The sequence below is a fragment of the Tupaia chinensis genome, unplaced genomic scaffold (assembly GCF_000334495.1).
Source record: "Tupaia chinensis unplaced genomic scaffold, TupChi_1.0 Scaffold143705_1, whole genome shotgun sequence".
In the NCBI taxonomy this organism is placed as follows: Eukaryota; Metazoa; Chordata; class Mammalia; order Scandentia; family Tupaiidae; genus Tupaia; species Tupaia belangeri.
In genome coordinates, this window is record NW_006203553.1 from 364,482 (window position 1) to 389,430 (window position 24,949).

General features: G+C 38.3%; 1 protein-coding gene across 2 annotated transcripts in view; it reads right to left on the reverse strand.

The window, feature by feature from the left end:
* Positions 1 to 22,287, reverse strand: part of LOC102488516 (A disintegrin and metallopeptidase domain 3-like) — a 50,658-nt gene extending 28,371 nt beyond the window's left edge. For both annotated transcript variants that reach the window (XM_027766814.1, XM_027766815.1), the window contains exons 1-11: positions 22,173 to 22,287; positions 21,632 to 21,714; positions 19,730 to 19,785; positions 17,961 to 18,039; positions 12,209 to 12,285; positions 11,583 to 11,760; positions 10,921 to 10,986; positions 7,369 to 7,440; positions 6,975 to 7,141; positions 5,179 to 5,260; positions 3,950 to 4,086 (exon numbers count right to left, since the gene is read on the reverse strand). In XM_027766814.1, the coding sequence (XP_027622615.1) occupies positions 3,950 to 4,086; positions 5,179 to 5,260; positions 6,975 to 7,141; positions 7,369 to 7,440; positions 10,921 to 10,986; positions 11,583 to 11,760; positions 12,209 to 12,285; positions 17,961 to 18,039; positions 19,730 to 19,785; positions 21,632 to 21,714; positions 22,173 to 22,230 (1,055 nt within the window). In that variant the 5' untranslated portion in view covers positions 22,231 to 22,287. The remainder of the gene's footprint in view (positions 1 to 3,949; positions 4,087 to 5,178; positions 5,261 to 6,974; positions 7,142 to 7,368; positions 7,441 to 10,920; positions 10,987 to 11,582; positions 11,761 to 12,208; positions 12,286 to 17,960; positions 18,040 to 19,729; positions 19,786 to 21,631; positions 21,715 to 22,172) is intronic.
* Positions 22,288 to 24,949: the final 2,662 nt, after the last annotated feature.

Below are 24,949 nucleotides of genomic sequence, written 5' to 3' on the forward strand. Positions count from 1 at the left end.
TTTCCAGTGTTACATTTTAAAATTCTTTATTTTTTTTTTTTTTTTTTTTTTTTTTTTAACAGTGGGTGGATGCACTAGCCAGAAAGAGGGAAAATGGGAAAACATCCCTTCTGGGGAATGTTCACACTGCCATCCCTTCTCCTCCACTTCTCTCTCCTTTGGAGATTGTGGGCATCCTTGTACATGCACCTGCCATGTTTCACAAGCTACTAAGCCTGGGGACTGGAAGCATGGGGTTGGCCGTGTCGGATCTTCCTTAACCACCATGCCACAGGTTGGCCCAAATTACTGTAGTTTCAAGTGTACTTTACAAAACTTTACTAGGTTTTGTTTCATTTCATAACATTCTAAAACCCGGAGAAATTATGCAAATATAGGCTAAAAGTAAGATGCCAACATGCTGTCCTAATAACTTTCTTGTAGAGTGCATTCATAGAAATGAATTCTCACAGGTAACCACAACAGACACCCTCAAAAAATTCAGGAAGTAATGATACGGTACTACCATCCCATCCTCAGATTCCATCCAGATGTCCCCAGACATCACAATATTGGCAATGCATATTATAAGGACCCAGCTCAGAATCGACCTTGACATTTCTTTTCACTTCTCCTTAGTTTAGTTGGCTATGTTTTTGTTAGTTTTTATGACCCTGAGACATTTTATGATTGCAGGTCAATTACTTTTTAGTATGTCCCTCAGTAGAGGCTGACACAACACTCCCTCATCACGAGACTGAAGCTACGCCATCTTAGCGACTTATCACAGAAGCGCTGCGAGTTTACTTCATTGCACACAGTTTCAACTTACTACATAATCGGTAAGTCACTTGGAGTAGTTGATGAAAGTATGTCTGCCGGTCCTCATTATTAACTTATTTTTCCCTATCAGTTATTAATTCTTTGGAGAAAATACTTTAGTTTCATATAAATAGTTCATTTTTAATGACACTTTCCATGTATTCATTCATATAATTTACATCACTATAGAGTCGTGTTTTTCTATTTATTCCATGGATTACAATCCATTACTACCATTATTTTTGACACTCAAATTGTCACAGATTTGACAGTCTGAACCTCTTCGAACTTTGGCAAATCTCCATTATTTTTTGAGCACATCACATTTTTTTTCCTACAAAAAATGTTCCAGGCTCACTTGTATTTTTTTTTTTCCTCAGCCTCAAAAGCAGTCATTTCTTCAATACGCCTGTTCTATCTAGTGGAGAACACTTAGGAATCATATCTGGGAGACACATGTGCTTGCTCTAAACAGATTTCTTAGGACAGAGACCAAAAACACAGAGGTTTATATTTAAAAATGTATACAATTTCATTTGCCTTTCACCAGTACTTTGCAAAAGCTGCATTAATTCTGGCTCCTTTAATGCTGTGATCTTACTGAAAGTCATGTCCCAGTGAAGCTTCATCTTTCTCGGGCATAGATTAGTCCATAATCTGAGTTCCCAGGTCTGTAAAGATCTTAGCGGCTACTTGCTTCCTGACCACCTTATTTTGTCAGAGGATTCTCACTTGTGGGTATGTTCCAGTATGAGAAACTTGCGCTATATATTTTTGGTTTTATTTACTTGTTTTTATAATCATTCTCCCTACTTTGTGATAGAATTTTGGGAAGCTAAAATATCATGCTGGAGCTTTTAGCCCTTGGCTTCCATTCTCTCTCTTGTTTTTGTTTCTTTGTTTTGTTTTCCTTTGTTTAAATTTTGCCAGAGGGCAAGTACACCCACCTTAGAGAGAAAGAGAGAGGGTGAAGTGGGAAAGCACGCTCCACGCCCCATGAGAGGTGGCTGTGCCATAATCCTTTCCTTCCCACTTCTCCCTCTTCGTGGGTGTAGGCATGCATATACATGTGACCTGAGTGTTTCTGAAGCTGCTGGGTCCAGGACTCAAACTATGGGCTCAGCTCTATGGGATCCAGCCATCTTATTCACCATGCCACAGACTGGCTCCTTGCTTTCATTTCCAACACACATGCCTTTCTAGATCAGATTCCATCCCACTTTAATTCTTGTCCTAGAATTTTCTTGCTTTCTGATCCCAGCCCCATGTCACTCAATTACTTCCCTCAATTACTCAGCCTATGAATATGAGAAGTACTCAAAACTTTATCTTGACACCTCTTTTCCCTCTGTAACTATCTGTACGTGTTTTTAATTCTCATCCATATGCTGATGGTTTGCACATTTTAGATCTTCTGTCTGCTGAGCTTGAGACAAACAGTACTAATGTGTGCTTATCAATTTCAATCTGGGACCGGCAGGTGCTGCACTGCTTAAGGCACTGGACTACCACTCGGTCGACTGCAGTTTGAGTCCCAGTGACTTGAAATTTATGCTGGGCTCAGGTGTGCGCATGACCAAAATCCCAAGAGGAGAATAGGAGAATGGAGAAGGGATGGTGGCATGGCCATCTTCCTTGGGGGATTATTTCTCGTTTTCTTTCTCTCCCTCTCTCTCTCTGGCAGGTGCATACACCCTATTGTAAAAATATCTCTTAAAAAATTCAATAGATGATTCAGAACACTACATAGCAAACACATACAAACTGCCCTCCATATTTTTTACATTTTTCTCTTTTTCTTACATATTGGCCTTTCTAAATAGTTGATACTATGTTGTGATATCCAAAATACTATGAATAATTTTTATCATCTTTTTTTCTCAATTTTAATTACTACTATGAATAAGTAGGAAAATCATCATCTCTCAAACATGCATTTTTTTCAGGACCCCACACACAAATCTTCATATCCTAGCCACATTGTGCTTTTCAATTTCATGTGAGCATAATTTCACTTTTTCTACATAATTCCAGTAAACTCCCCCCAAAGAAGTTATCATCATCAACAGCTACATACTCCCTAGAACAACAAAATTGAATATATTGGGACGTCAGGAAAGTCATGACACATTTTTCCATGCAAAAAATGCGTCATGACTTTCAACCAATACAAGTATGAAGTGCATTTTCTACAACGTCCTATGTTGATTTCTCTTCAATATTTTTTTTTTCCTTCTGCTTTCTTGGGTTTGGTTTCTCCTTGAGGTATAATGTTCAGCTTAAATTGGTATATATTTAACATTTTTCTCAAGTTATAGTTCAATGAGTTATTTATCAAGAAATAATACAAACAATTCTCAAGAGAAGAGACACACTTGAAAAAAACAACACCTTACAATGCTTCGGGATTCATTATACATGTGGGTCCCAGACAGTAACAGTTGTAGCTATCTTTGTAAGTCAGTCCCAGACTAATTCCAAGTATCTGTGTCATAACAACGGAAAATGCCTCTAAAGTCATCGTCTTTGTATACTAAAGAGAAAAAATAAACAAATAAAACAGAATTATTTCCCAAGTTACATCTCCACTCCTTTGAGCTCACGAAGCTTTTCTGGCTGTACTACCTAAATGTCAAATGTAAATTTTAAAATTTAAAACTAGTTATTGTCTAAAAGATATGGCATGCATTTTTTTCAGGACCCCACACACAAATCTTCATATCCTAGCCCCATTGTGCTTTTCAATTTCATGTGAGCATAATTTCACTTTTTCTACATAATTCCAGTAAACTCCCCCCAAAGAAGTTATCATCATCAACAGCTACATACTCCCTAGAACAACAAAATTGAATATATTGGGACGTCAGGAAAGTCATGACACATTTTTCCATGCAAAAAATGCGTCATGACTTTCAACCAATACAAGTATGAAGTGCATTTTCTACAACGTCCTATGTTGATTTCTCTTCAATATTTTTTTTTTCCTTCTGCTTTCTTGGGTTTGGTTTCTCCTTGAGGTATAATGTTCAGCTTAAATTGGTATATATTTAACATTTTTCTCAAGTTATAGTTCAATGAGTTATTTATCAAGAAATAATACAAACAATTCTCAAGAGAAGAGACACACTTGAAAAAAACAACACCTTACAATGCTTCGGGATTCATTATACATGTGGGTCCCAGACAGTAACAGTTGTAGCTATCTTTGTAAGTCAGTCCCAGACTAATTCCAAGTATCTGTGTCATAACAACGGAAAATGCCTCTAAAGTCATCGTCTTTGTATACTAAAGAGAAAAAATAAACAAATAAAACAGAATTATTTCCCAAGTTACATCTCCACTCCTTTGAGCTCACGAAGCTTTTCTGGCTGTACTACCTAAATGTCAAATGTAAATTTTAAAATTTAAAACTAGTTATTGTCTAAAAGATATGGAAAACAAAATTCAATGGTTCTTTTTGAGTCATAGCATCTTTAGTCCAAATGGCATTGGCATATAATGAAATAAGATTAATGCTTTTATACAATGTTATAGAATTTAAATCAACAAACTTAAAAAAAGCATTTTGAGAAGTGGAAGCATTAGAGTACACTGGAAAAGACATATAGATTCTGAAGGATTTAATTTAGAATTAGTTTTGACTTCAGAAACAATTTGAGGAGAGAGTTCCATATTTTTTCTAAAAGCAAAAATGTTTAAAACCTTGTGAGTAGCATTTCAACAAACCCCTACAACCAATGAGCTTTTAACTTTCTCCATAGTTTTGCTTATTTCTGAAAATCACATAGTTAAAATCACCCAGCATGTCACCTTTCCACATTGACTTTTTCGCTCAGCTCTATACATTTAAAGTGTCCCTATGTGTTTTAGATAACTGTACATGAAACATTTTCCAGTATGGATCATTTGTTAGGGAGTACAATAAACCCTAACAATTTTTAAAATACTGAAGTAATACAAAATTTCTTTTCCAATTCCCGTGGAAGGAAACTAGATATCAATTACAGAAGAATCCTTGAAGGTGCACAAATATATGAGAATTTTAAAACACCCTCTTAATCCATCAATATGACCATGTAAAAGTCACAGTGAGAATTAGAATAGGCATAGACATCAATAAAAATGAGAATACAACAAACCCAATGTTGTGGGATACTGAAAAAAACAAAGTACTAAGAAGGATGTTTATAGTTGTAAATACATACATTACAGAAAGAAAGAACATCTGAAATCAACAGCTGAACGTTATACCTCAAGGAGAAACCAAACCCAAGAAAGCAAAAGGAAAAAAATAACAAAGATTAAATCAGGTATAAATAAAAGGAATACTTTTAAAGCCCGAGATCACTAATGAACAGAGGGGAACAGAGAGCATACCAGAGCAATTCCTGCAGCAAACTTTGGATCGCATGCCTTTCCACGATAGCTTGCACCCATGTATCGAGGATGGTCCCTATACCTAAACAATAAAAGTTTTCTTGTGGATACAAGCATTGTAAATAATTAGCAACTTGATGACCTCTTAAGAATTGGATTCATCAATAAGGTGATGTTTTCTTTAAAATTAAATATCACATATCATAACTTATGCTTCCAATCAATTCCTGTTGGGGAGATTGCTTATATTTCCTATAAATGTAACTTCTAAAGGTTACTTGACATTATATGACACACAGTCCAAAATTTAGTAGTGCTTAGTCTTTCCAATAAAATGATCACTACTGTCATCACTAGATGAGCAGGATTCAAAGAAAAATTCAGGATTTGTGGCCAAATGGTAGCACAGCTGGACAGCTATAAACACAGTGCTCTGCATGGTGGTCTCACCTGGGAAGGTTCCAGTTTCAGTCTGGGAACCCCCATGAGGATGCCAGGAATGAGCCTACCCACATCTGATCCTGGCCGAAGGCTGGGAGACACATCACTGGCATCAAGCCCCTGTCTGCAGTGGCATCTCTGTCTCTATTTCTCTCATTCATGAAAGAAATAAACTTTAAAACATTTTAAAATATAAGAATAAAAGAATTTCCTACTGTCATTTCATCTCTAGAATCATTTTTAAATTTGGCATAGAAAGTGATCAAATTAGTAAAACAAGGATCTACATAAATTTTATAAGACACACATACAAAAAAATAAAAGTAGGTCTTAGTTACATCTTAGGTCAGTAAAAAAATATCAGAGAGTAACCACAGGGATTATACAGTGGTCTGTCTTATTTACTTTCTCCTTGCATGTTCTGGGGTGTGACCAGCATTATATGCAATTATTTTGTTCTGTGAGCCAATTTAGTTTTTGTGTAATATTAAAATGATGGTTTCAAGGCCAGCAGGTGGTGTAGTGGTTAAGGTGCTGGATTTCCACATGACCAACTGTGGTTTGAGTCCCGAACCCAGCAGCCTGAAACTCACACCAGGTGTGCGTGCATGTGTGTCCAAAACCTGAAAAGAGAGTGGAGGAGAAAGGACTGTGGCGTGGTTACGGAGAGGGAGGGGTTCTCACTTTCTGTCTCTCTGGCAAGCACACGGGCCCAACAAAAATCTCTCTCAAAAAAAATAAATAAGGGAACCAGCAGTTAGCGTAATGGCTATGTCGCTGGACTCTCACGTAGTCGACTGCGGTTCGCATCCCGGACCCGGTGGCTTAGAACTCACACCATGCGCGTGTGCGTGCGTGCCCAAGATCCCGAGAGGAGAATGGAGGAGAAGGGATTGCGGCATGACCATCCCCCCCCAGGGGGTGATTACTCGCTTTCTGTCTCTCTGTCTCTCTCTGTCTGGTGAGAGCATCTCTCTCTGTCTGGCGAGCGCACGCGCCCTATAGCAAAAAAAAAAAAAAACTCTCAATAAATAAATAAATAAATAAATAAAGGCCTCGATTATTCATCTCTGGGAACTTCTTTATAACAAGAGAGGCTCTGAGTTTATCCCAAGACTTTCCATTTTCCATTTCATTACATTTCCTTAAGTGAACCGTTCACTCTGAGAACAACGGCCTAGTGTAACTTAGCGTATTACATGGTTATTAGATTGTTATATTTTGCATTCTACCAACACAGTATTTATACAATCTTTGTAACGATTATTATTATGCATAATAAATGCTGCATATAACATTGATAGGTAACACAAACAATTTGATAACCCCTCTATCAATGTGAATGAAGTGCTTACATTAGTAAGTATGTCAGATCACGAGACCTTTGTAATGCAAATTTCTGTGTCCATAACAAAAATCTTTGTAGCACATCATCAGCCTCACCATCTGTTGAAATTTTATTTTGATCTGACCAGAGCTCCAAAGATGATAGCATAACAGTCATTTTAAGCTGGGAAAACATCTGAAAACAGAAGATGCATGTGATGCAGCTTTAGGTAACTTTAAAGATCCCATTACACAGCTAAGAAAATGGTCACATTTTCAATTTATTATATTTGGATATGAATCTGTTGGTGGATGAAAATAATTTTAGAACTACACTTTCTATAAAAATGCAAATACCTATCCATACAACGTTTCTGCATTAATAGGAAGGTTTCTATTTAAATATGAAACAAAAATACTCACAGTGTTGACAAGAGCAAAGATGTGGACAACTTTCTCAGCTGCTCCTGCCACTTCAGAACCCATAAAATCAAACTGAAAGACAAATTTTCTTTCTTAATCATTAGTGAAGATGACTTCACTGCCTTATTTTAAATACATTCAGCTATATATAGAAATACTAAAGTAGTGCAGTGCTCGATTGAAGAGGCATAGTAGAATCAAGACTGATCCAATGCTAACTATTCAGGTGCAAAAGCAACTGTGGTCTTGGACCATGAGTTTTAAATCATTTTAAGTAGGCTCAGACACATCTTTATCAACCAAAATAGGAACCATTCCAACTAAGATATTTTCCCAATGAGAAATAAGTTTGTTTATTCCTGTAGCATGAAAATCCATGCTTCAAGGTTCGCCTAACTCCCGGAAGTCATCTTCTGCATCCTGCTGATTGTGGAAACGTTTTCCCTGCAAGAAGTTGTTGAGATGTTTGAAGAAGTGGTAGTCGGTTGGTGAGAGGTCCGGTAAAAATGGTAGATGAGGAAAACTTCGTACCCGAGTCAATCAGCTTTTGAAGCATTGGTTGTGTGCTGTGGGGTCAGGCCTTGTGGAGAACGGGGCCCCTTCAGTTGACCAATTCAGGCTGCAGGCATTGCCGTTTTGGGTGCAACTCATTGATTTGCTGGGCACACTTCTCAGATGTCATGGCTTCCCCTGGATTCAGAAAGCCGTAGTGAATCAGACCGGCAGCACATCATCAAACAGTGCCCATGATCATTTTTTGGTGCAGGTTTGGCTTTGGAAAGTGCTTTGTAACCATGAGTTGGTCATCACTGGTTACGTAAAGAATTCACTTTTCGTCACCATCACAACTGAATTGAGAAATGATTCTTTGTTGTTACGTAGAATAGGAGAAGATGACACTTTAATTTTTTTTTTTTTTTTTACTTTCAGTCAGCTTATGGTGCACCTACTTATCAAGTTTTTTTCACCTTTCCAATTTCCTTCAAACGCTGAACAACCATAGAATGGTCGATGCTGAGTTCTTCAGCAACTTCTCTTGTAGCCGTAAGAGGATCGGCTTCTGTGAGTGCTCTCAACTGCTTGATGTCAACTTCCGGTGGTCAGCCACCACACTCCTCATCTTCAAGGTGCTCATCTCCTCTGCAACACTCTGGAACCACCACCACACTGCACATTGTCAGCAGTTCCTAGGCCACGTGCATTGTTGTTGCAAGTTGTGTCTGCTGCTTTTTGACCCATTTTGAACTGGAATAAGAAAATTTCTCAGGACCAGCAGTTAGCATAATGGCTATGTTGCTGGACTCCCATGTAGTCAACTGCGGTTCGAGTCCCGGACCCGGTGGCTTAAACTCACACTGGGAGCATGTGCATAAGTGCCAAGATCCCAAGAGGACAATGGAGGAGAACGGATTGTGATGTGACCATCCCCCCTGGGGGTGATTTCTTGCTTTCTGTCTGTCTCTCTCTGTCTTTCTGGCAAGTGCACTCGCCCTATAGCAAAAACCTCTCCAAAAAATAAAAGAGAAAAAAAAAAAGAAAATTTCTCTAACTTATTTTTTAATCTAATATCATTTCTATAGTCTAAAATAAATTCAAGATAAACAGCAAGTGATAAGTCCTTAGCAAATAATCAGGAAATGCCCATTAGAATGATGCATAACATAACCACATTTATTTAAGAATGTATCCAATATCAAAAGGCAGATTTTAACCATGGAAAAACCATAGTTACTTTTGGACCACCCTAATAACTTTCAAGCATAAGCCCAGAGATTGCATAAATTAATGAGTAACACTAAAATGAGTTACTTGTGGTTATCTTCTTTACTGATATGGAAATTAAGAAGCCAGGTATTCACCCCCAATACACGATGTGTTTTCTAGACCCAGAGGCTGAGTACCATGATACCATAAATAATACCAAGGATATATCCTCATTCAAGGACATAAGAGTCATATTTTTTGTAAAATATTATTTCTAATTATGTGCACACCCATTTCTAAGTTTTTGCTGAAAACATAAAAACTGGCAGTTTAGGATCTTCAATAATCCCCAGAAAATATGCTGAAGACTCTTGACAAAAAAGACAATGCAATGTACAGAGTTCCTTTCTGATATCGAGAGAACTGATGTTGTCCTCCCAACTCTTTGAGGTCAAGCTTCTTAGAGACTCATTTTTCTTCTTCTCTGTATGGGAACTTCCCCAATAAACCACAATGTACACACACAATGTGGCATGTGTGTGTGAGTAAAGATGATGCCTCCTAAGGCTCAACAGATGAAAATTTAAAAACAAATCCATAAATATGATGATGGAAAAAAATACAAGTATGTCAGTAATCACAAGATATTAACAAGTCAAACACTAATAAGAACAAAGACAATAACATTCCACTGTATTAAAACTCAATTTAAAAAATCCTAAAACATAAGGACTTATAAATATTTGTGCAATGTTATGATTCTAGCAGAGTTCTTTAAATAACAGTTCTTGTTATTGGACATGGTAGTGTAAGAAAATGCTTCCTTCATGTCCTACCGTGGCTCAAATATTCAGAATTGGCAAAAATGACTCCACTTTAAATTCTGAATGATTCTTCGCATTTTTAAAATGCAGAACTTCCTCCAGGAAAATTAGATAGTTAAAAATGATAAAGCAATCTTTTCAACAGTAATACTTAATGATAAGGATATCTAATTGAGTAATTAATGAAATGGCTTGCATTAAAAGAAAAATAGATTGACCAGCAGGTAGCATGGTGGTTAAGGCGCTGGACCCTCACATGGCCAACCACAGTTCAAGCCCTGGGCCCAGTGGCTTGAAACTCACACCAGGCACATGCATGTGAATCCCAGGAGGAAAATGAAGGAGAAGGGATTATGGCATGGCCATTCTGTCTGAGAGGTGATTTCTCACCTTCCTTTTCACTATCTCTCTATATCTCTCAGGCAAGCACACATGCCCTATGGCAAAAACTTTGGGGGGAAAAAACGATAGAAACAGATTTAAGGAAGTGTTCATCCAACTTTTGGGTAGATCTAAATGTATCTGCAACTAGCTACTATTAGATTATATGTGGTAGAGGCTTTTCCATACAAAGTTAAACAGTATTTACACGAATTTTTGACTGATTTAGAAATCAATATATAAATAGTTCCCCTCTGTCAATACAAAGGCAACTGTCATTTCTTTATATCCTATTGTATAGAGACACTATTTTTTTTTTAAGAGAGAGATTTTTCTGTAGGGCATGTGCGCTCACTGGAGAGACAGACAGGAAGAAAGAAATCATCCTCCAGGGGGATTTGGGGCATACATGAACACATGCCTGGTGTGAGTTTCAAGCCACCAGGTCTGGGACTTAAACCACGGTCAGTCATGTAGGAGTCCAGCAACCTAGCCACTGTGTTACTTCCTGGTCTCAGAGACACATATTTTAAACAAGGTGATTAAAATATATCTGTTTTGAAAACAAGTGTAGTTACTTACTTGTACTCCCCTGAATTTAAATACAAAGCAAAAAATAACGAAATATATCAGTAACACATACCATGGCTTTATCCATAATGACTTGTATTTTCATAGTTCTATTCACTAGTGTAATGTCTGAATTTTTCTGTAAATTAGAGAACATGAATTCCATAAAAATTCTTAAAATTCTTACATCGTAGCTTTCATAACACACTCACACAGGTAGATACGTAGATGATAGATAGATTGGTGGATAGACACATAACAGATACAGATAATAGTAAAATAAGAAGATGAGTTACCACTTAGAGGTGGGATTCCAAGTAAAATTTTAGAAATGAATAAGAAGGCTTTGATCTCTGGACTCAAACCAGAAACCTTCCCATGTGGGTCAGTCTCAGAGATCACATTTTACCACAGCCACTGGCTGGATCTCTAAACTCATACTTTAATTCCATTTTTCCATGAACTCTTGAAGTCCCCTTGTATGTATGTATAAAAGTCCTTGCAATTAGGGAAACATGTTCCGAGAACTTTGATGATTTTAAAGCTAGGTGTATCTCTATTAAATTTTAAAATATTAATTATCACAATAAGTATCAAACATTTTAAACAAATACTCTGCAACAGAAGTTTTAATAGACTGCATGCCAGTTAAAATTTTCTTTCCAAATGTATTTAAATCTCAAAATTTCAGTGTAAATTTAACAAACGTATGAAGACCCAAAGGAGATTACTCACCTCTGATTTCACAAGAATCTTATAGGCCTGATTTACATTTTGGGTGGTAGGGTAATTTTCTGGTAAGAAGGAATAACCAACTTTGTTATTAACAGATTGATACAGCACATGCTCATATGTGGCTGACGATTCCAGTGGTTCAATTCTGTAACTGATGTCGTTTAACTGTAATAAGCCCCTAAATATTTAAATACAAAAAAAGATGTTAATAAAGATTTCCCACTGAGAAGTGTAAATCAAAACTAACTAAATAAAAGCTTACATATTTGCTCATTATCTAGTATCTAATTATCCCACCTAATTTGGCTTACCTTTCAAACCCATTTTGATACCCACTCTCTCTCTATCACTGCATTTAGGAGTATTCATGGCTGTAGTTTGTTCAAGAAATATGGGTACTTTTCATGCTATGGGGAGCTTTTTCTGTATAAATCGTTTATCTGTCAGTGTTAGATAATGACAAAGGGAATAGAAGACAGTAGAAAAAGAAAAGGAGGAGGTAAATAAAGTGTATGAGAGGAAACACAATTAATATGTGTACTTTTTTGTCTTTACACTTCACAAAGTTTCCAAAAGATGAGTGTTTACACAAAGTATCAGTGTGCTTCACAGGACTGTGCCAATACCTGAGGCCACGGCAGGTGTTTAGTGTCACGGCGGATTGGGGAATCTCCGCGGCAGATCCTAGATAAAAGCAATGACCCTACAGAGGAATATAGGGAGATGTAGCCATCAACAACTTATAAATAAAGCTCTATTTCACCCTTACTTCCTAGATATTACCAAACATTCCGATGCATCCATTACTCTATTCTTCACTAGATAGTTAATGTCCTTCTCTCTCTTCCTCTAAATACTTTTCTACCTAAATATCATTATGACTGTTATTCCCTTCCCAAATTTGCTAAAATTCTAAATGTTTGAGAAACAATTCTCTTATCTGCATCTTTCATTCCGCCAGCCATATTTCCTGAGTGGATCATCTTTAACTACGAATTTGATGTCACTAACAGCAATCATTTGACTACAGCTGTAAATACTACTACATTTTTTTTCTCTAGCTCACCCAATAGTATCTTAATTGACATTCATCATCGTGATTTGGCTGTTTTTTATTGTTGCTTTCTTTTTTGTTTTTTTAAGAGAGGGATTTTTGCTATCGGGCACGTGCACTTGCTAGAGAAACAGAAAGAGAAAGCAAGAAATCACTCACCAGTGGGGATGGCCATGCCACTATTCCTTCTCCTTCATTCTCCTGGAATTTTGGGCACACACTCACACATGCCCAGTGTGAGTTTCATGCCACTGGGTCCAGGACTCGAACCATGGTCAGCCATGTGGGAGTCCTGCACCTTAACCACTGACTCCTCTGGATATTTCTTTAATGTATCACCTGAGAGATAACTGGCCATCCTTATTTCAAACTCTCCTCCCTACTCACTTACACAGGGTTAGTATTTCTCAGGTTCTTTAGTGTATTCCCCCTTCCTCCCTTCAGACTCTACTGATCACTAGACACGATCTTGCCCCTTCATTAATCCAACATTATGAAAAGTTTAGTGCCATCATGTTCTCTTCCATGGATGGTGAAATGTTATTAGATCCCTTACATAAATCTCCACCAGTGATCATTGCTTTTTCTCAAAGCTAGTCAGAACCTCCACCCCCACCTCCACTCACTAATAGCGGCAGGCCACATCCACTCTCAGGTGAAGGCCACATCTACTACAAGCACAGGCCAACTGGGCCAATCCATACCACACCTGACACATAGTGACAGCAGTGTCTGATCTGCCCACACCATCAAGGAGACTGCTCTCCAGGTGAGGAGATCCATACCATACCTTGTGCCATGCAAAGCAACAGAAGCAGCCACCTTCACCTGTCTTGGTGCCGGCAGGTCATGTAGCCACAAGCTCTTCGTGAAAAGGTAGAAGGCAACCCAAGCCCCAAAGCTCTACCCAGCAGCAGAGAGAAATCCACACCCAGCAGCTCCTGGACATGCACTCAGTACATGGGAAAAGATGATCCTGGGATCTTAGCAGGGTAATGCTACCCTACGTGGGATAAAATTCCAACATCTCTGTATAGTGGACCTTTAGCTCTTCCATTTCCTTTACACCCCTTCAGTAGAGTCTTTCCCAGCACATACAAGTTAATTTATAGTCAGACACAGAACAACCCAGAAAAAAAGAAAAAATAGGAGGGGGAAAAAAAGGCATGCATCTGATAACTCTCCTTTAGCTATAGTACTGAGTTGTGTAAATCTCAACTGCTTCTGTGCCCCCACTTTTTTTTTTTTGAAAGATATGATTTGCTATAGGGCACGTACTCTGGCCAGAGAGACAGGGAGATAGTGAGAGACAGTGAGAAATCACCCTCTGAGGGGATGGTCATGCCACAAATCTTTCTTCTTCATTCTCCTCTCAGAATTTTGGGCATGCACACAGGCACACCTAGCATGAGCTTCAAGCCATCAGAGGTTCAGGACTCAAACCACGGTCAGTCACATGGGAGTCCAGAACCTTAACCACTACACCACCCGCTGGCCCCAAGCAGCCCTGAATTCCTTTTTTTTTTTTTTTTTGGAGAGGTTTTCGCTATAGGGCGCGTGCACTCACCAGACAGACAGAGAGAGACAGAGAGACAGAAAGTGAGAAATCACCCCCCAGAGGGGATGGTCACGCCACAATCCCTTCTCCTCCATTCTCTTCTCGGGATCTTGGGCACGCACGCACACGCGCCCAAGCAGCCCTGAATCCTAATCCCCGAGAGGTCTACTTGGTTCTACATCCCTGTGCCTTCCAGATACTACCTCAAGTCACAGAACCAACTTCAACGTGAAACTCAGCTTTTGTCTTTCCTTCTCTCAGTGAGAAAATTCCTGATCCTAAAATATTGCCACATGTCTGAAAATAGGTGCCTTATGCATTTTAATTTGTTTTGTATTTGTCTATGCCAGAGAAGGAAAATCTTGTACCAGGGAACATATTTTTTATTTCATTTTCTCTGTTCCAAAACGCAATAGAATCTGACCAATCGCTCTCATTTGCTCCTTCTCCATTATGTGTTCTACCAAAAGAAGTATTTTACGTGGTAAAATAAACTTTCTCACATTTTCAAAATATCTTGAGTCCCAAATGCTTTTTTGGATAAAATTTAAATTGCAGAATTTCATATGTGAACCTAGTGAGATTATATGCACAATCTGGTTTTGTAGCCACACTCTCACCATTACCATGTGTTCTTTCTAATTTGTAACATTTCTTCCAGTGCTCAGGTGGTATGACGTTAATTAAAACTGTTCAGGGAGGAGGGCCACCAGGTGGTGTGGCGTTTAAGGTGCTGGACTTCCACATTGCCGATCATGGTTCAGGCTCTAGATCCAGTGGATTGAAAATCATACCAGGCACATGTGCATGCCCAAGATCCCGAGAAGAGAATGGAAGAGAAGGAGCATGGCCATCCCTCTCTCTGTCTCTTTCTGAAACACGCATGTACCCTGTGGCAAAAACTTAAAATAATAAAATTAAAAATTATTCAGCGTCTTAGCTCCTTCTACCAACTATGTTTTCCTCTCAAACTCTTACTAATACCTATAGATCTAAAAATACACCCTTTTTGAATATGTGATTTCTGACTTCCAGACTTAGAAAGCAGTTTTCAATTCAACATGCTTTTATAGTAACTGCCATATTATATTTGGGTTTGTGCTATTTGTCCAAAAACTCTGTGTACAAAGCACTCATGTTTTCTTTCTAATAATGGCAACTTAACCACTCACAGACAAAAAAGATGTAAATCTACTCAGCAAAAACCAAAACTTACCTTTACAGATGAAGGATCTGGATGCAATGTTCCTAATTTGCTGTATGAATACACCATAAAACGTGGGTGCAAAAATGACCTAATTCAACCAAATAATAACACTTCATTATATCTTTAATAAAAATAACTTTAAGAATAATACAATTAAACAAAATATGAGGCAATGATTTCTAATTTGTTAACATATAAACATTTATTTGTAATCAATTAGGACACAAACTTCTCACTATTGAGCAGTTCAAGAATCAAGAATTCTTTTAGTACATAGTATACTACTGAGGCCAAAATACTCATTTCAGATCATATTGCTTGAAGAGAATTTAAAATAGTAAAACTTTTTTTTCAATAGTTACTGAAATATTAACTAGTGATTTTTCTGATTGAGAGGGTCCAATGTGAGGAGAAAGTTCTTACTTAAGAATGAAACCCAGAGTTCTTCTGTATAATTGGGTCTGAAATACAAGGAGAGGCTCATTGGAATGGGTTTCTGTCTTGTACAAGAGATCCCAAGTTAAGGACTCGCCTGGCATTTACAGAACTATATTTGATCATTTTATGTAGATGATAACCCAAATTACAGCATCCAGACAACTTTCATGGGAAAACTTTTTATACTTTGTTACTATAAATGATGAATTATGCGGTATTCCTGAAAGAACGGATCAAAGTGGAGATGGCCACACTGCAATCCCTTCTCCTTCAGTTTCCTCTGAGGAGTTTGGGTATGCACACACATGTACCCAGCATGGCTTTTAAGCTACCGGGTCCAGGACTCAAACCATGGGTGACTACATGGGAGTCCAGCAACATTACCATTATGCCATCTGCTGGTCCTGCATCCCATTATTTCTGAGGTGTTTGTGATCCTTTTATTTCAGTGTTCCCCTTAAATAGGTAATTTAATCAGGGTTAGGATTTTTTAAAATTAATTAATTTATTTATTTTATTTGTTATTATTATTTATGTTTTCGTGGGATAAAATTCCAACATCTCTGTATAGTGGACCTTTAGCTCTTCCATTTCCTTTACACCCCTTCAGTGGCTAGGGCACGTACTCTGGCCAGAGAGACAGGGAGATAGTGAGAGACAGTGAGAAATCACCCTCTGAGGGGATGGTCATGCCACAAATCTTTCTTCTTCATTCTCCTCTCAGAATTTTGGGCATGCACACAGGCACACCTAGCATGAGCTTCAAGCCATCAGAGGTTCAGGACTCAAACCACGGTCAGTCACATGGGAGTCCAGAACCTTAACCACTACACCACCCGCTGGCCCCAAGCAGCCCTGGATTCCTATTTTTTTTTTTTTTGGAGTGGTTTTCGCTATAGGGCGCGTGCACTCACCAGACAGACAGAGAGAGACAGAGAGACAGAAAGTGAGAAATCACCCCCCAGAGGGGATGGTCACGCCACAATCCCTTCTCCTCCATTCTCTTCTCGGGATCTTGGGCACGCACGCACACGCGCCCAAGCAGCCCTGAATCCTAATCCCCGAGAGGTCTACTTGGTTCTACATCCCTGTGCCTTCCAGATACTACCTCAAGTCACAGAACCAACTTCAACGTGAAACTCAGCTTTTGTCTTTCCTTCTCTCAGTGAGAAAATTCCTGATCCTAAAATATTGCCACATGTCTGAAAATAGGTGCCTTATGCATTTTAATTTGTTTTGTATTTGTCTATGCCAGAGAAGGAAAATCTTGTACCAGGGAACATATTTTTTATTTCATTTTCTCTGTTCCAAAACGCAATAGAATCTGACCAATCGCTCTCATTTGCTCCTTCTCCATTATGTGTTCTACCAAAAGAAGTATTTTACGTGGTAAAATAAACTTTCTCACATTTTCAAAATATCTTGAGTCCCAAATGCTTTTTTGGATAAAATTTAAATTGCAGAATTTCATATGTGAACCTAGTGAGATTATATGCACAATCTGGTTTTGTAGCCACACTCTCACCATTACCATGTGTTCTTTCTAATTTGTAACATTTCTTCCAGTGCTCAGGTGGTATGACGTTAATTAAAACTGTTCAGGGAGGAGGGCCACCAGGTGGTGTGGCGTTTAAGGTGCTGGACTTCCACATTGCCGATCATGGTTCAGGCTCTAGATCCAGTGGATTGAAAATCATACCAGGCACATGTGCATGCCCAAGATCCCGAGAAGAGAATGGAAGAGAAGGAGCATGGCCATCCCTCTCTCTGTCTCTTTCTGAAACACGCATGTACCCTGTGGCAAAAACTTAAAATAATAAAATTAAAAATTATTCAGCGTCTTAGCTCCTTCTACCAACTATGTTTTCCTCTCAAACTCTTACTAATACCTATAGATCTAAAAATACACCCTTTTTGAATATGTGATTTCTGACTTCCAGACTTAGAAAGCAGTTTTCAATTCAACATGCTTTTATAGTAACTGCCATATTATATTTGGGTTTGTGCTATTTGTCCAAAAACTCTGTGTACAAAGCACTCATGTTTTCTTTCTAATAATGGCAACTTAACCACTCACAGACAAAAAAGATGTAAATCTACTCAGCAAAAACCAAAACTTACCTTTACAGATGAAGGATCTGGATGCAATGTTCCTAATTTGCTGTATGAATACACCATAAAACGTGGGTGCAAAAATGACCTAATTCAACCAAATAATAACACTTCATTATATCTTTAATAAAAATAACTTTAAGAATAATACAATTAAACAAAATATGAGGCAATGATTTCTAATTTGTTAACATATAAACATTTATTTGTAATCAATTAGGACACAAACTTCTCACTATTGAGCAGTTCAAGAATCAAGAATTCTTTTAGTACATAGTATACTACTGAGGCCAAAATACTCATTTCAGATCATATTGCTTGAAGAGAATTTAAAATAGTAAAACTTTTTTTTCAATAGTTACTGAAATATTAACTAGTGATTTTTCTGATTGAGAGGGTCCAATGTGAGGAGAAAGTTCTTACTTAAGAATGAAACCCAGAGTTCTTCTGTATAATTGGGTCTGAAATACAAGGAGAGGCTCATTGGAATGGGTTTCTGTCTTGTACAAGAGATCCCAAGTTAAGGACTCGCCTGGCATTTACAGAACTATATTTGATCATTTTATGTAGATGATAACCCAAATTACAGCATCCAGACAACTTTCATGGGAAAACTTTTTATACTTTGTTACTATAAATGATGAATTATGCGGTATTCCTGAAAGAACGGATCAAAGTGGAGATGGCCACACTGCAATCCCTTCTCCTTCAGTTTCCTCTGAGGAGTTTGGGTATGCACACACATGTACCCAGCATGGCTTTTAAGCTACCGGGTCCAGGACTCAAACCATGGGTGACTACATGGGAGTCCAGCAACATTACCATTATGCCATCTGCTGGTCCTGCATCCCATTATTTCTGAGGTGTTTGTGATCCTTTTATTTCAGTGTTCCCCTTAAATAGGTAATTTAATCAGGGTTAGGATTTTTTAAAATTAATTAATTTATTTATTTTATTTGTTATTATTATTTATGTTTTAATTTTACCAGAGAAAAGCAGAGAGACAGAGAGAGATGGAAAGTAAGAAAACAAGTTGCCAGGTCCAAGACTCGGCCAGGTGGGAGTCCAGCACCTTAACTACTATGCCCCACCTGCCAGCCTCCCCTCAGGTTAGGACTGTTTCTAAACTTGGTTTGTTTCTTAGAAATTTTCCAGGCCTGGTATCCATTTTAATTTTGCTTTAACATTCCTATTATCAAGTAAAATGTTTAAAATATTTGAATATTTTAAATACTGTGTGCAGATACAAAAATTTAAACATGGACAAATAAAAATTATACCCGTCATTGTTGCACTTGAGTAAATCGGTTATATTTAATTTCCATTTAACAGAGATGCGTTACAATCACATCATTAAATTTATATTATATTGAAGATTTTAAATCTAACATAAATCAGAAGATATACATGTTAAAAAATAAAGTATTTGTGGTCTCTCAAAGCTTATTATATGATAGTGATTATAAAAAATTAACACACTAAAAACAACTGTGTATAAAAAAGAATGGTGGAGGATGGGCAGCAGGTGGCTTGGTGGTTAAGGCTCTGGACTCCCACATTGTCAACCACAGTTCAAGTCCTAGACCTAGAGGCTTGACAATTACACCAGGCACACATGCATGCATGCCCAAATTCTCAAAAGAATGGAGGAGATGGGATTGCTATGTGGCCACACCCTCAGGGGGATATTTCTCTCTCTCTCTCTCTCTCTCTGTTTCTGGCCAGTGCACATACTCTATAACAAAAAAATTAAAAGAAAAAAAAAGGTGGCTACTTACTGTTTTTGAAGGAGAAGAGTGTAGGTTTTCCCTTGAATATTGATCAAATAAGTAATCTGCAGCAAAGCGTTTAGAGAAAAAGTATTTGTTAGAAATTCCAACTTCTTGGAAGTAAAAAACCTTGATTTTTAAAAATGTACATCCTCCTTTTCTGTATGTCCTCTTTTCTATAAAGATAGATCATATTCCACATGTATAAAAGTTGAACTGTCTGACTAAGTTAATCATAGCTAAAGTACATCAAGGATTCTTTGTTTCAAAATTTAGAATACTGGGAACCAGCAGTTAGCGTAATGGCTATGTCACTGGATTACCACGTAGTCGACCACGGTTCGTGTCCCGGACCCGGTGGCTTAAAACTCACACCGGACGCGTAAGCGTGTGTGCCCAAGATCCCGCCCGAGAGGAGAATGGAGGAGAAGGGATTGCGGCATGACCATCCCCCCTGGGGGTGATTTCTCGCTTTCTGTCTCTATGCCTCTCTCTGTCTGGCGAGCGCACGCACCCTATGTAGCAAAAACCTCTCAAAAAATAAAAAAATAAGATTTTAATTTAAACTGGAAGTTATATTTAAAAATGCTGAATAATCCTTGAATAAACTTGAATTTTAGTTATCTTCTCTCTACTTTGCAATTCTCAAAATAAGGGGACCAGCAGTTAGTGTAATGGCTATGTCATGGACTTCCACATAGTCCACCGCAGTTTGAGTCCTGGACCAGGCAGCTTAAACTCACGCCGAGCGTGTGTGCATGCGTGCCCAAGATCCCGAGAGGAGAATGGAGGAGAAGGGATTGCGGTGTGGCCATCACCCCCAGGGGGGTGATTTCTCACTTTCTGTCTCTCTGTCTCTCTCTGCCTTTCTGGCGAGCGCACATGCCCTATAGCAAAAACCTCTTCAAAAAAAAGAAAAAAAATAAATAAAATAAGTAAATTGAAGCTCAAGTAACAATTCAACAGATTCCCTATTTAAAGGTATTGCCCCGCTCCAGTTTTCAGTAGTGGTACCTACACACAGTGCTCACTCCCCTGTCCTCTGAGAACTGCCCAAACTGAAAAGGGTCACTTCTACGAAGACACAATTTTTGGGGACAGCCTACATTTATGTAGAAGGCTAAATTTAATGGAGTTTTGTCATTACTGATAAATATAATTTGGTGGGTGATGCTTCAACAATCAATTAATCTCAGTATTGATTCAACAATAAAAATTCCTTCAGGACCTGCAGGTGGTGTGGTGGTTAAGGCACTGGACTCCCACATGGGTGACTGCAGTTCAAGTATCAGACATGGTGGCTTATTTTCTCACTCTCTCTCTAACTGATCAAATTTAAAAACACTACTACTACTACTACTACTACTAATAATAATAATAATAATAAATTAAATATATAATTCTCATAAAAAGACATCACTGAAATTAGTTAATTTATCTATTATCTGAAAAAGACTTGAATTCTGTCTAAAATATTTACATTACACTTGTGAAATTTTATAAGCTATTTAGTAATTTAAGAATTCAAAATTATAAGCTATTTAGTAATTTATGAATTCAAAAACCTTTCGGATTGTAAGTGTAAATAAGATACTGAATTTCTCCTTAAGTCAAAAGTCTGTCTCTTTCTGGTGAGCACATGCACCCTACAGCAAAAACCTCTCAAAAAATATTTATATATATATATACACACACACACACACACACATATATATAGATACATAGATGTCATACTCCAGTAGAGAAATTTTTAAAAAGCACTCAAACACTTGCCCTCACACAGAACAAACAAGTCTTCAGCACAATTACAGCACAAAATCGCATCAAGGGCTATGTCTGAGTTGATTAGGACCAGGTAGCACAGTAAAAATCAAACAGCCCTACCTTTAAACCAGACGATTTCTAACTTACATGAGATTCTGGATCACTGACATCACTGGTGTTTGCGTCTGCCCTCCGTGGCACTGTGATTTGCAGAAGTGGTGTTTCAGACCCTGCGAGGAGGAGAGTCACTGAGCGTTCTCCCATGCACAGCGCCTCCTTTCTCCACTTGTCTCGCATCTCTGGCCACTCTAAACTCCCGACTTCAACACACACACACACACACACACACACACACACACACAGCCCGTACTCTGCCCACTCCCAGGAAGAGGCTCTGCTAGGAGAGGGCGAATCCCCACCGCTGTCCAGAGACAGCTGGGGCCTGCTGAGCTCAGCCTTCTGCAGAAGTGAGGGCTGGAGGTTCCCGACCTCCTGGCTCCTCCTTCCCGCTCCCTGAGCGCGCCCTCCCATGCGGGGTCAGGTAAGTGAGGGGCGGCTGTGCCAGCTCCGCGCTGAGCCCTTGCACCCCTGCCTGCAGACAGGCTCCTCCTCAGCCTGGCCTGAGCTCTGGACCCCTAAGGCCGACATCCGGCAGGGCGCCGTCCTGTCCTGCAGGCGGTTCACTTACTCTGGTCTGCGGAGGTCAGCTGGCCCAGGCCTGCGAGGAACAGCAAGAGAGACAGCATTGTGTGGCCGGCCTGGCCACCGCGATGGCCGTTGGAGTGGACCGGCGGAGGCGGCTCGTGGGCTCAAACCCCTGGGTTCCCAGCCCTGGTCAGGAAGGTGGGAGGGGAGCTAGAGAGTCACTGGGTCCACACAGCCCACCACACTTGCAGCACTACTTTCTGCACATGTTGCCCGTACTTTCCAAAAGTTAGACATTTAAAATGCATTTACGAGTAACATAAGCATTACAAAGCATTTTTGGCCATTTGCTGGAGAAGTTTCTGGTGATATTGTTTCATGTCATACCTTTCTGAATCAACGGATGAGTTACTGTTGTAAGAAAACAGAAATTCACACGACGTTTATTTAGTAGCACCTAATGACCTATTTAAACCGTATCGACTGCTTGATTTCTACTTTAATATCAGGTCAAAACACACACAAACACTAACAATTTGGAAGTCAAGTTTTCTGTTGTATACATCTTTATGCCTTGAAAAACCACCTGATTCTAAATCGCAAGCTAATAATAGATGCACACATGTGTTGTGTTAGTATTTAAGTATTATGTATAATTAACTGTCAGGCAACCAAAAATTACAATCATGATTCTGTAAGAACAATCAAAATGATGTATTTATGCAGTATTGTATACTTTTGTTTCTTAGAAAAGCCTGTGGTTTATGGAGACTAAGTGAAAGGCTAGACACATGTTTCCCCCGTCAGTACAGGAGTTCACACATAGAAAGTCAAGATCATTAAGCGGAAAAGAACTTTCATGTCTTCGTGTACAGACGGGTGACCTTGTTGCTTTCCATTTTCTTATTTACAATAAGACATTTTTTTATTACTGTAAAGAACACATAGAAGTTTACCATGTTTAACTCTTCTTCTAGTGCACAGCTCAGTGGAAGGAAGTCCATTCGCATGACTGTACGACCACCACTAACAACATCACATCCATCCATCTCCGGTTCTCTTTTCGTCCTGAACAACTGAACCTCTAAATCCATTAAACAGTAACTCCACATGGCCCTCTTACACGCACCCTCATGAACACCATCCACCATTCTTCGTTCTGTCTCTGGTAACTTGTTCTAAGTAACTCCCATGAGCAGAATCGTGCGTCATTCATCTTTTTGCGATTGATTTATTTCACTTAGCTTAATGTCCTCAAGGTTCGCCCTTGTTCCGGCATTTGTCATCATTTCTTTTCTTTTTAAAGTTAGTGTTTCTTTGGATGTACTTACCACATTCTGCTTCTCATTCATCCTTCCGTGGGCACTCAGATTGTTTCTGTGACTCAGTATTATGAATGATGCTGCTATGGACATGGAAGTACAAATATCCTTTCAAGACACTGTTTTAAATTATTTTGGCTATATTCCCAGAATATAAACAGAATAAAAAGATACCCCATAGAATGGGAGAAAACATTTGTAAATCATATATCCAGGACATGGAGCACAGTCCTGAAATTCAACAACATTAAAACAAGCTGGTTCAAAAATGAGCAACAGAACTGAATATATATTTCCACAAAGCATATATACAAGTGGTCCCTAAGCACAAGAAAAGATGCTCAGTAATAATCAACTTGTAAGAGAAATGAAAATCAGAAATACTATGAGATACCACCTCACACCCAATAAGATGGCTACTGTAAAACAAATAAATAAAAACAAAATCTAGAAAGTAATGACTCTTGGCAACCATTTAGAAAAGTTGTAATGCTGTATGCAGTTGATGGGAATGGAAATGTTATAGCCATTGTGGAAACATGGCATGGCAGTTCCTTAGAAAATTAAAAATAGAATGATCTCATTTAAATTTGGCTAAAAACTATTTTTTCCCAGACATTCTTTTTTTTAAGTCTACTCATTTATCTCTTTCATGAGTGGCAGAAAGAGAGAAACAGCACCGCCAATAGAGTCTAACCTTCCACTAGCCACTTGAATCACGGATACACTTATGCCTAATGCATCCAGAGAGGTCTCCAAACTTGACCCAGGAATCTTTCTGCATGGGATTGCTTCACTGAGCACGCACTGTATTTTATCACTGCATCACAGTCTAACCCCAGCAGACTGTCTTAAGTTGTCCTTCTAGGGAATACTTATGCTTATAATCTACATGGAGTATATACAGACAAATCCAATATTAATTATCTTTCCCATTTTACAAAAAGAAACAAAAAATAGATTAGAGTTTTTTTAGATTTTATTTTTCCATACTTCTTTTTAAAACTTTCAGTGTCTATTTATCAAGAAAATATTTGAGTAAATAGATAACAGAAGAAAATTTAACCTTATCAGAAGAAAAGTTAACCTGACAGAAGAAAATTTAACTTCAAAATGGTCGAGTCTGTTTATTTCACTGGAGCCCCTTTTTAAACATGTTCCTTGTTGTGATATATGTTGGATACCATGTTGACTTGACCATTTCTATATGCCTTTAAAGCATTTTTTCCTATCTATTGCTAAGTCATATCACAATTTGTAGAAATTAATATATCAAGATTTAATGACTTACTTATTCTCTATGACGCAAAGACATGTTTGAAATTTATCAAACATATCAGTAAAGGCATGATAAATAGTAATTACTTATGTTTTTATTAGATTTTCTGGTGATCAGCGAAATAGCCAAAAGGTAAAATACATGTTTATTATTTAAATTCCTTATGCTCTTAGCCTGATTGGAATGGATACCCATTTTTGAATTTTTGTTTTTTATTTT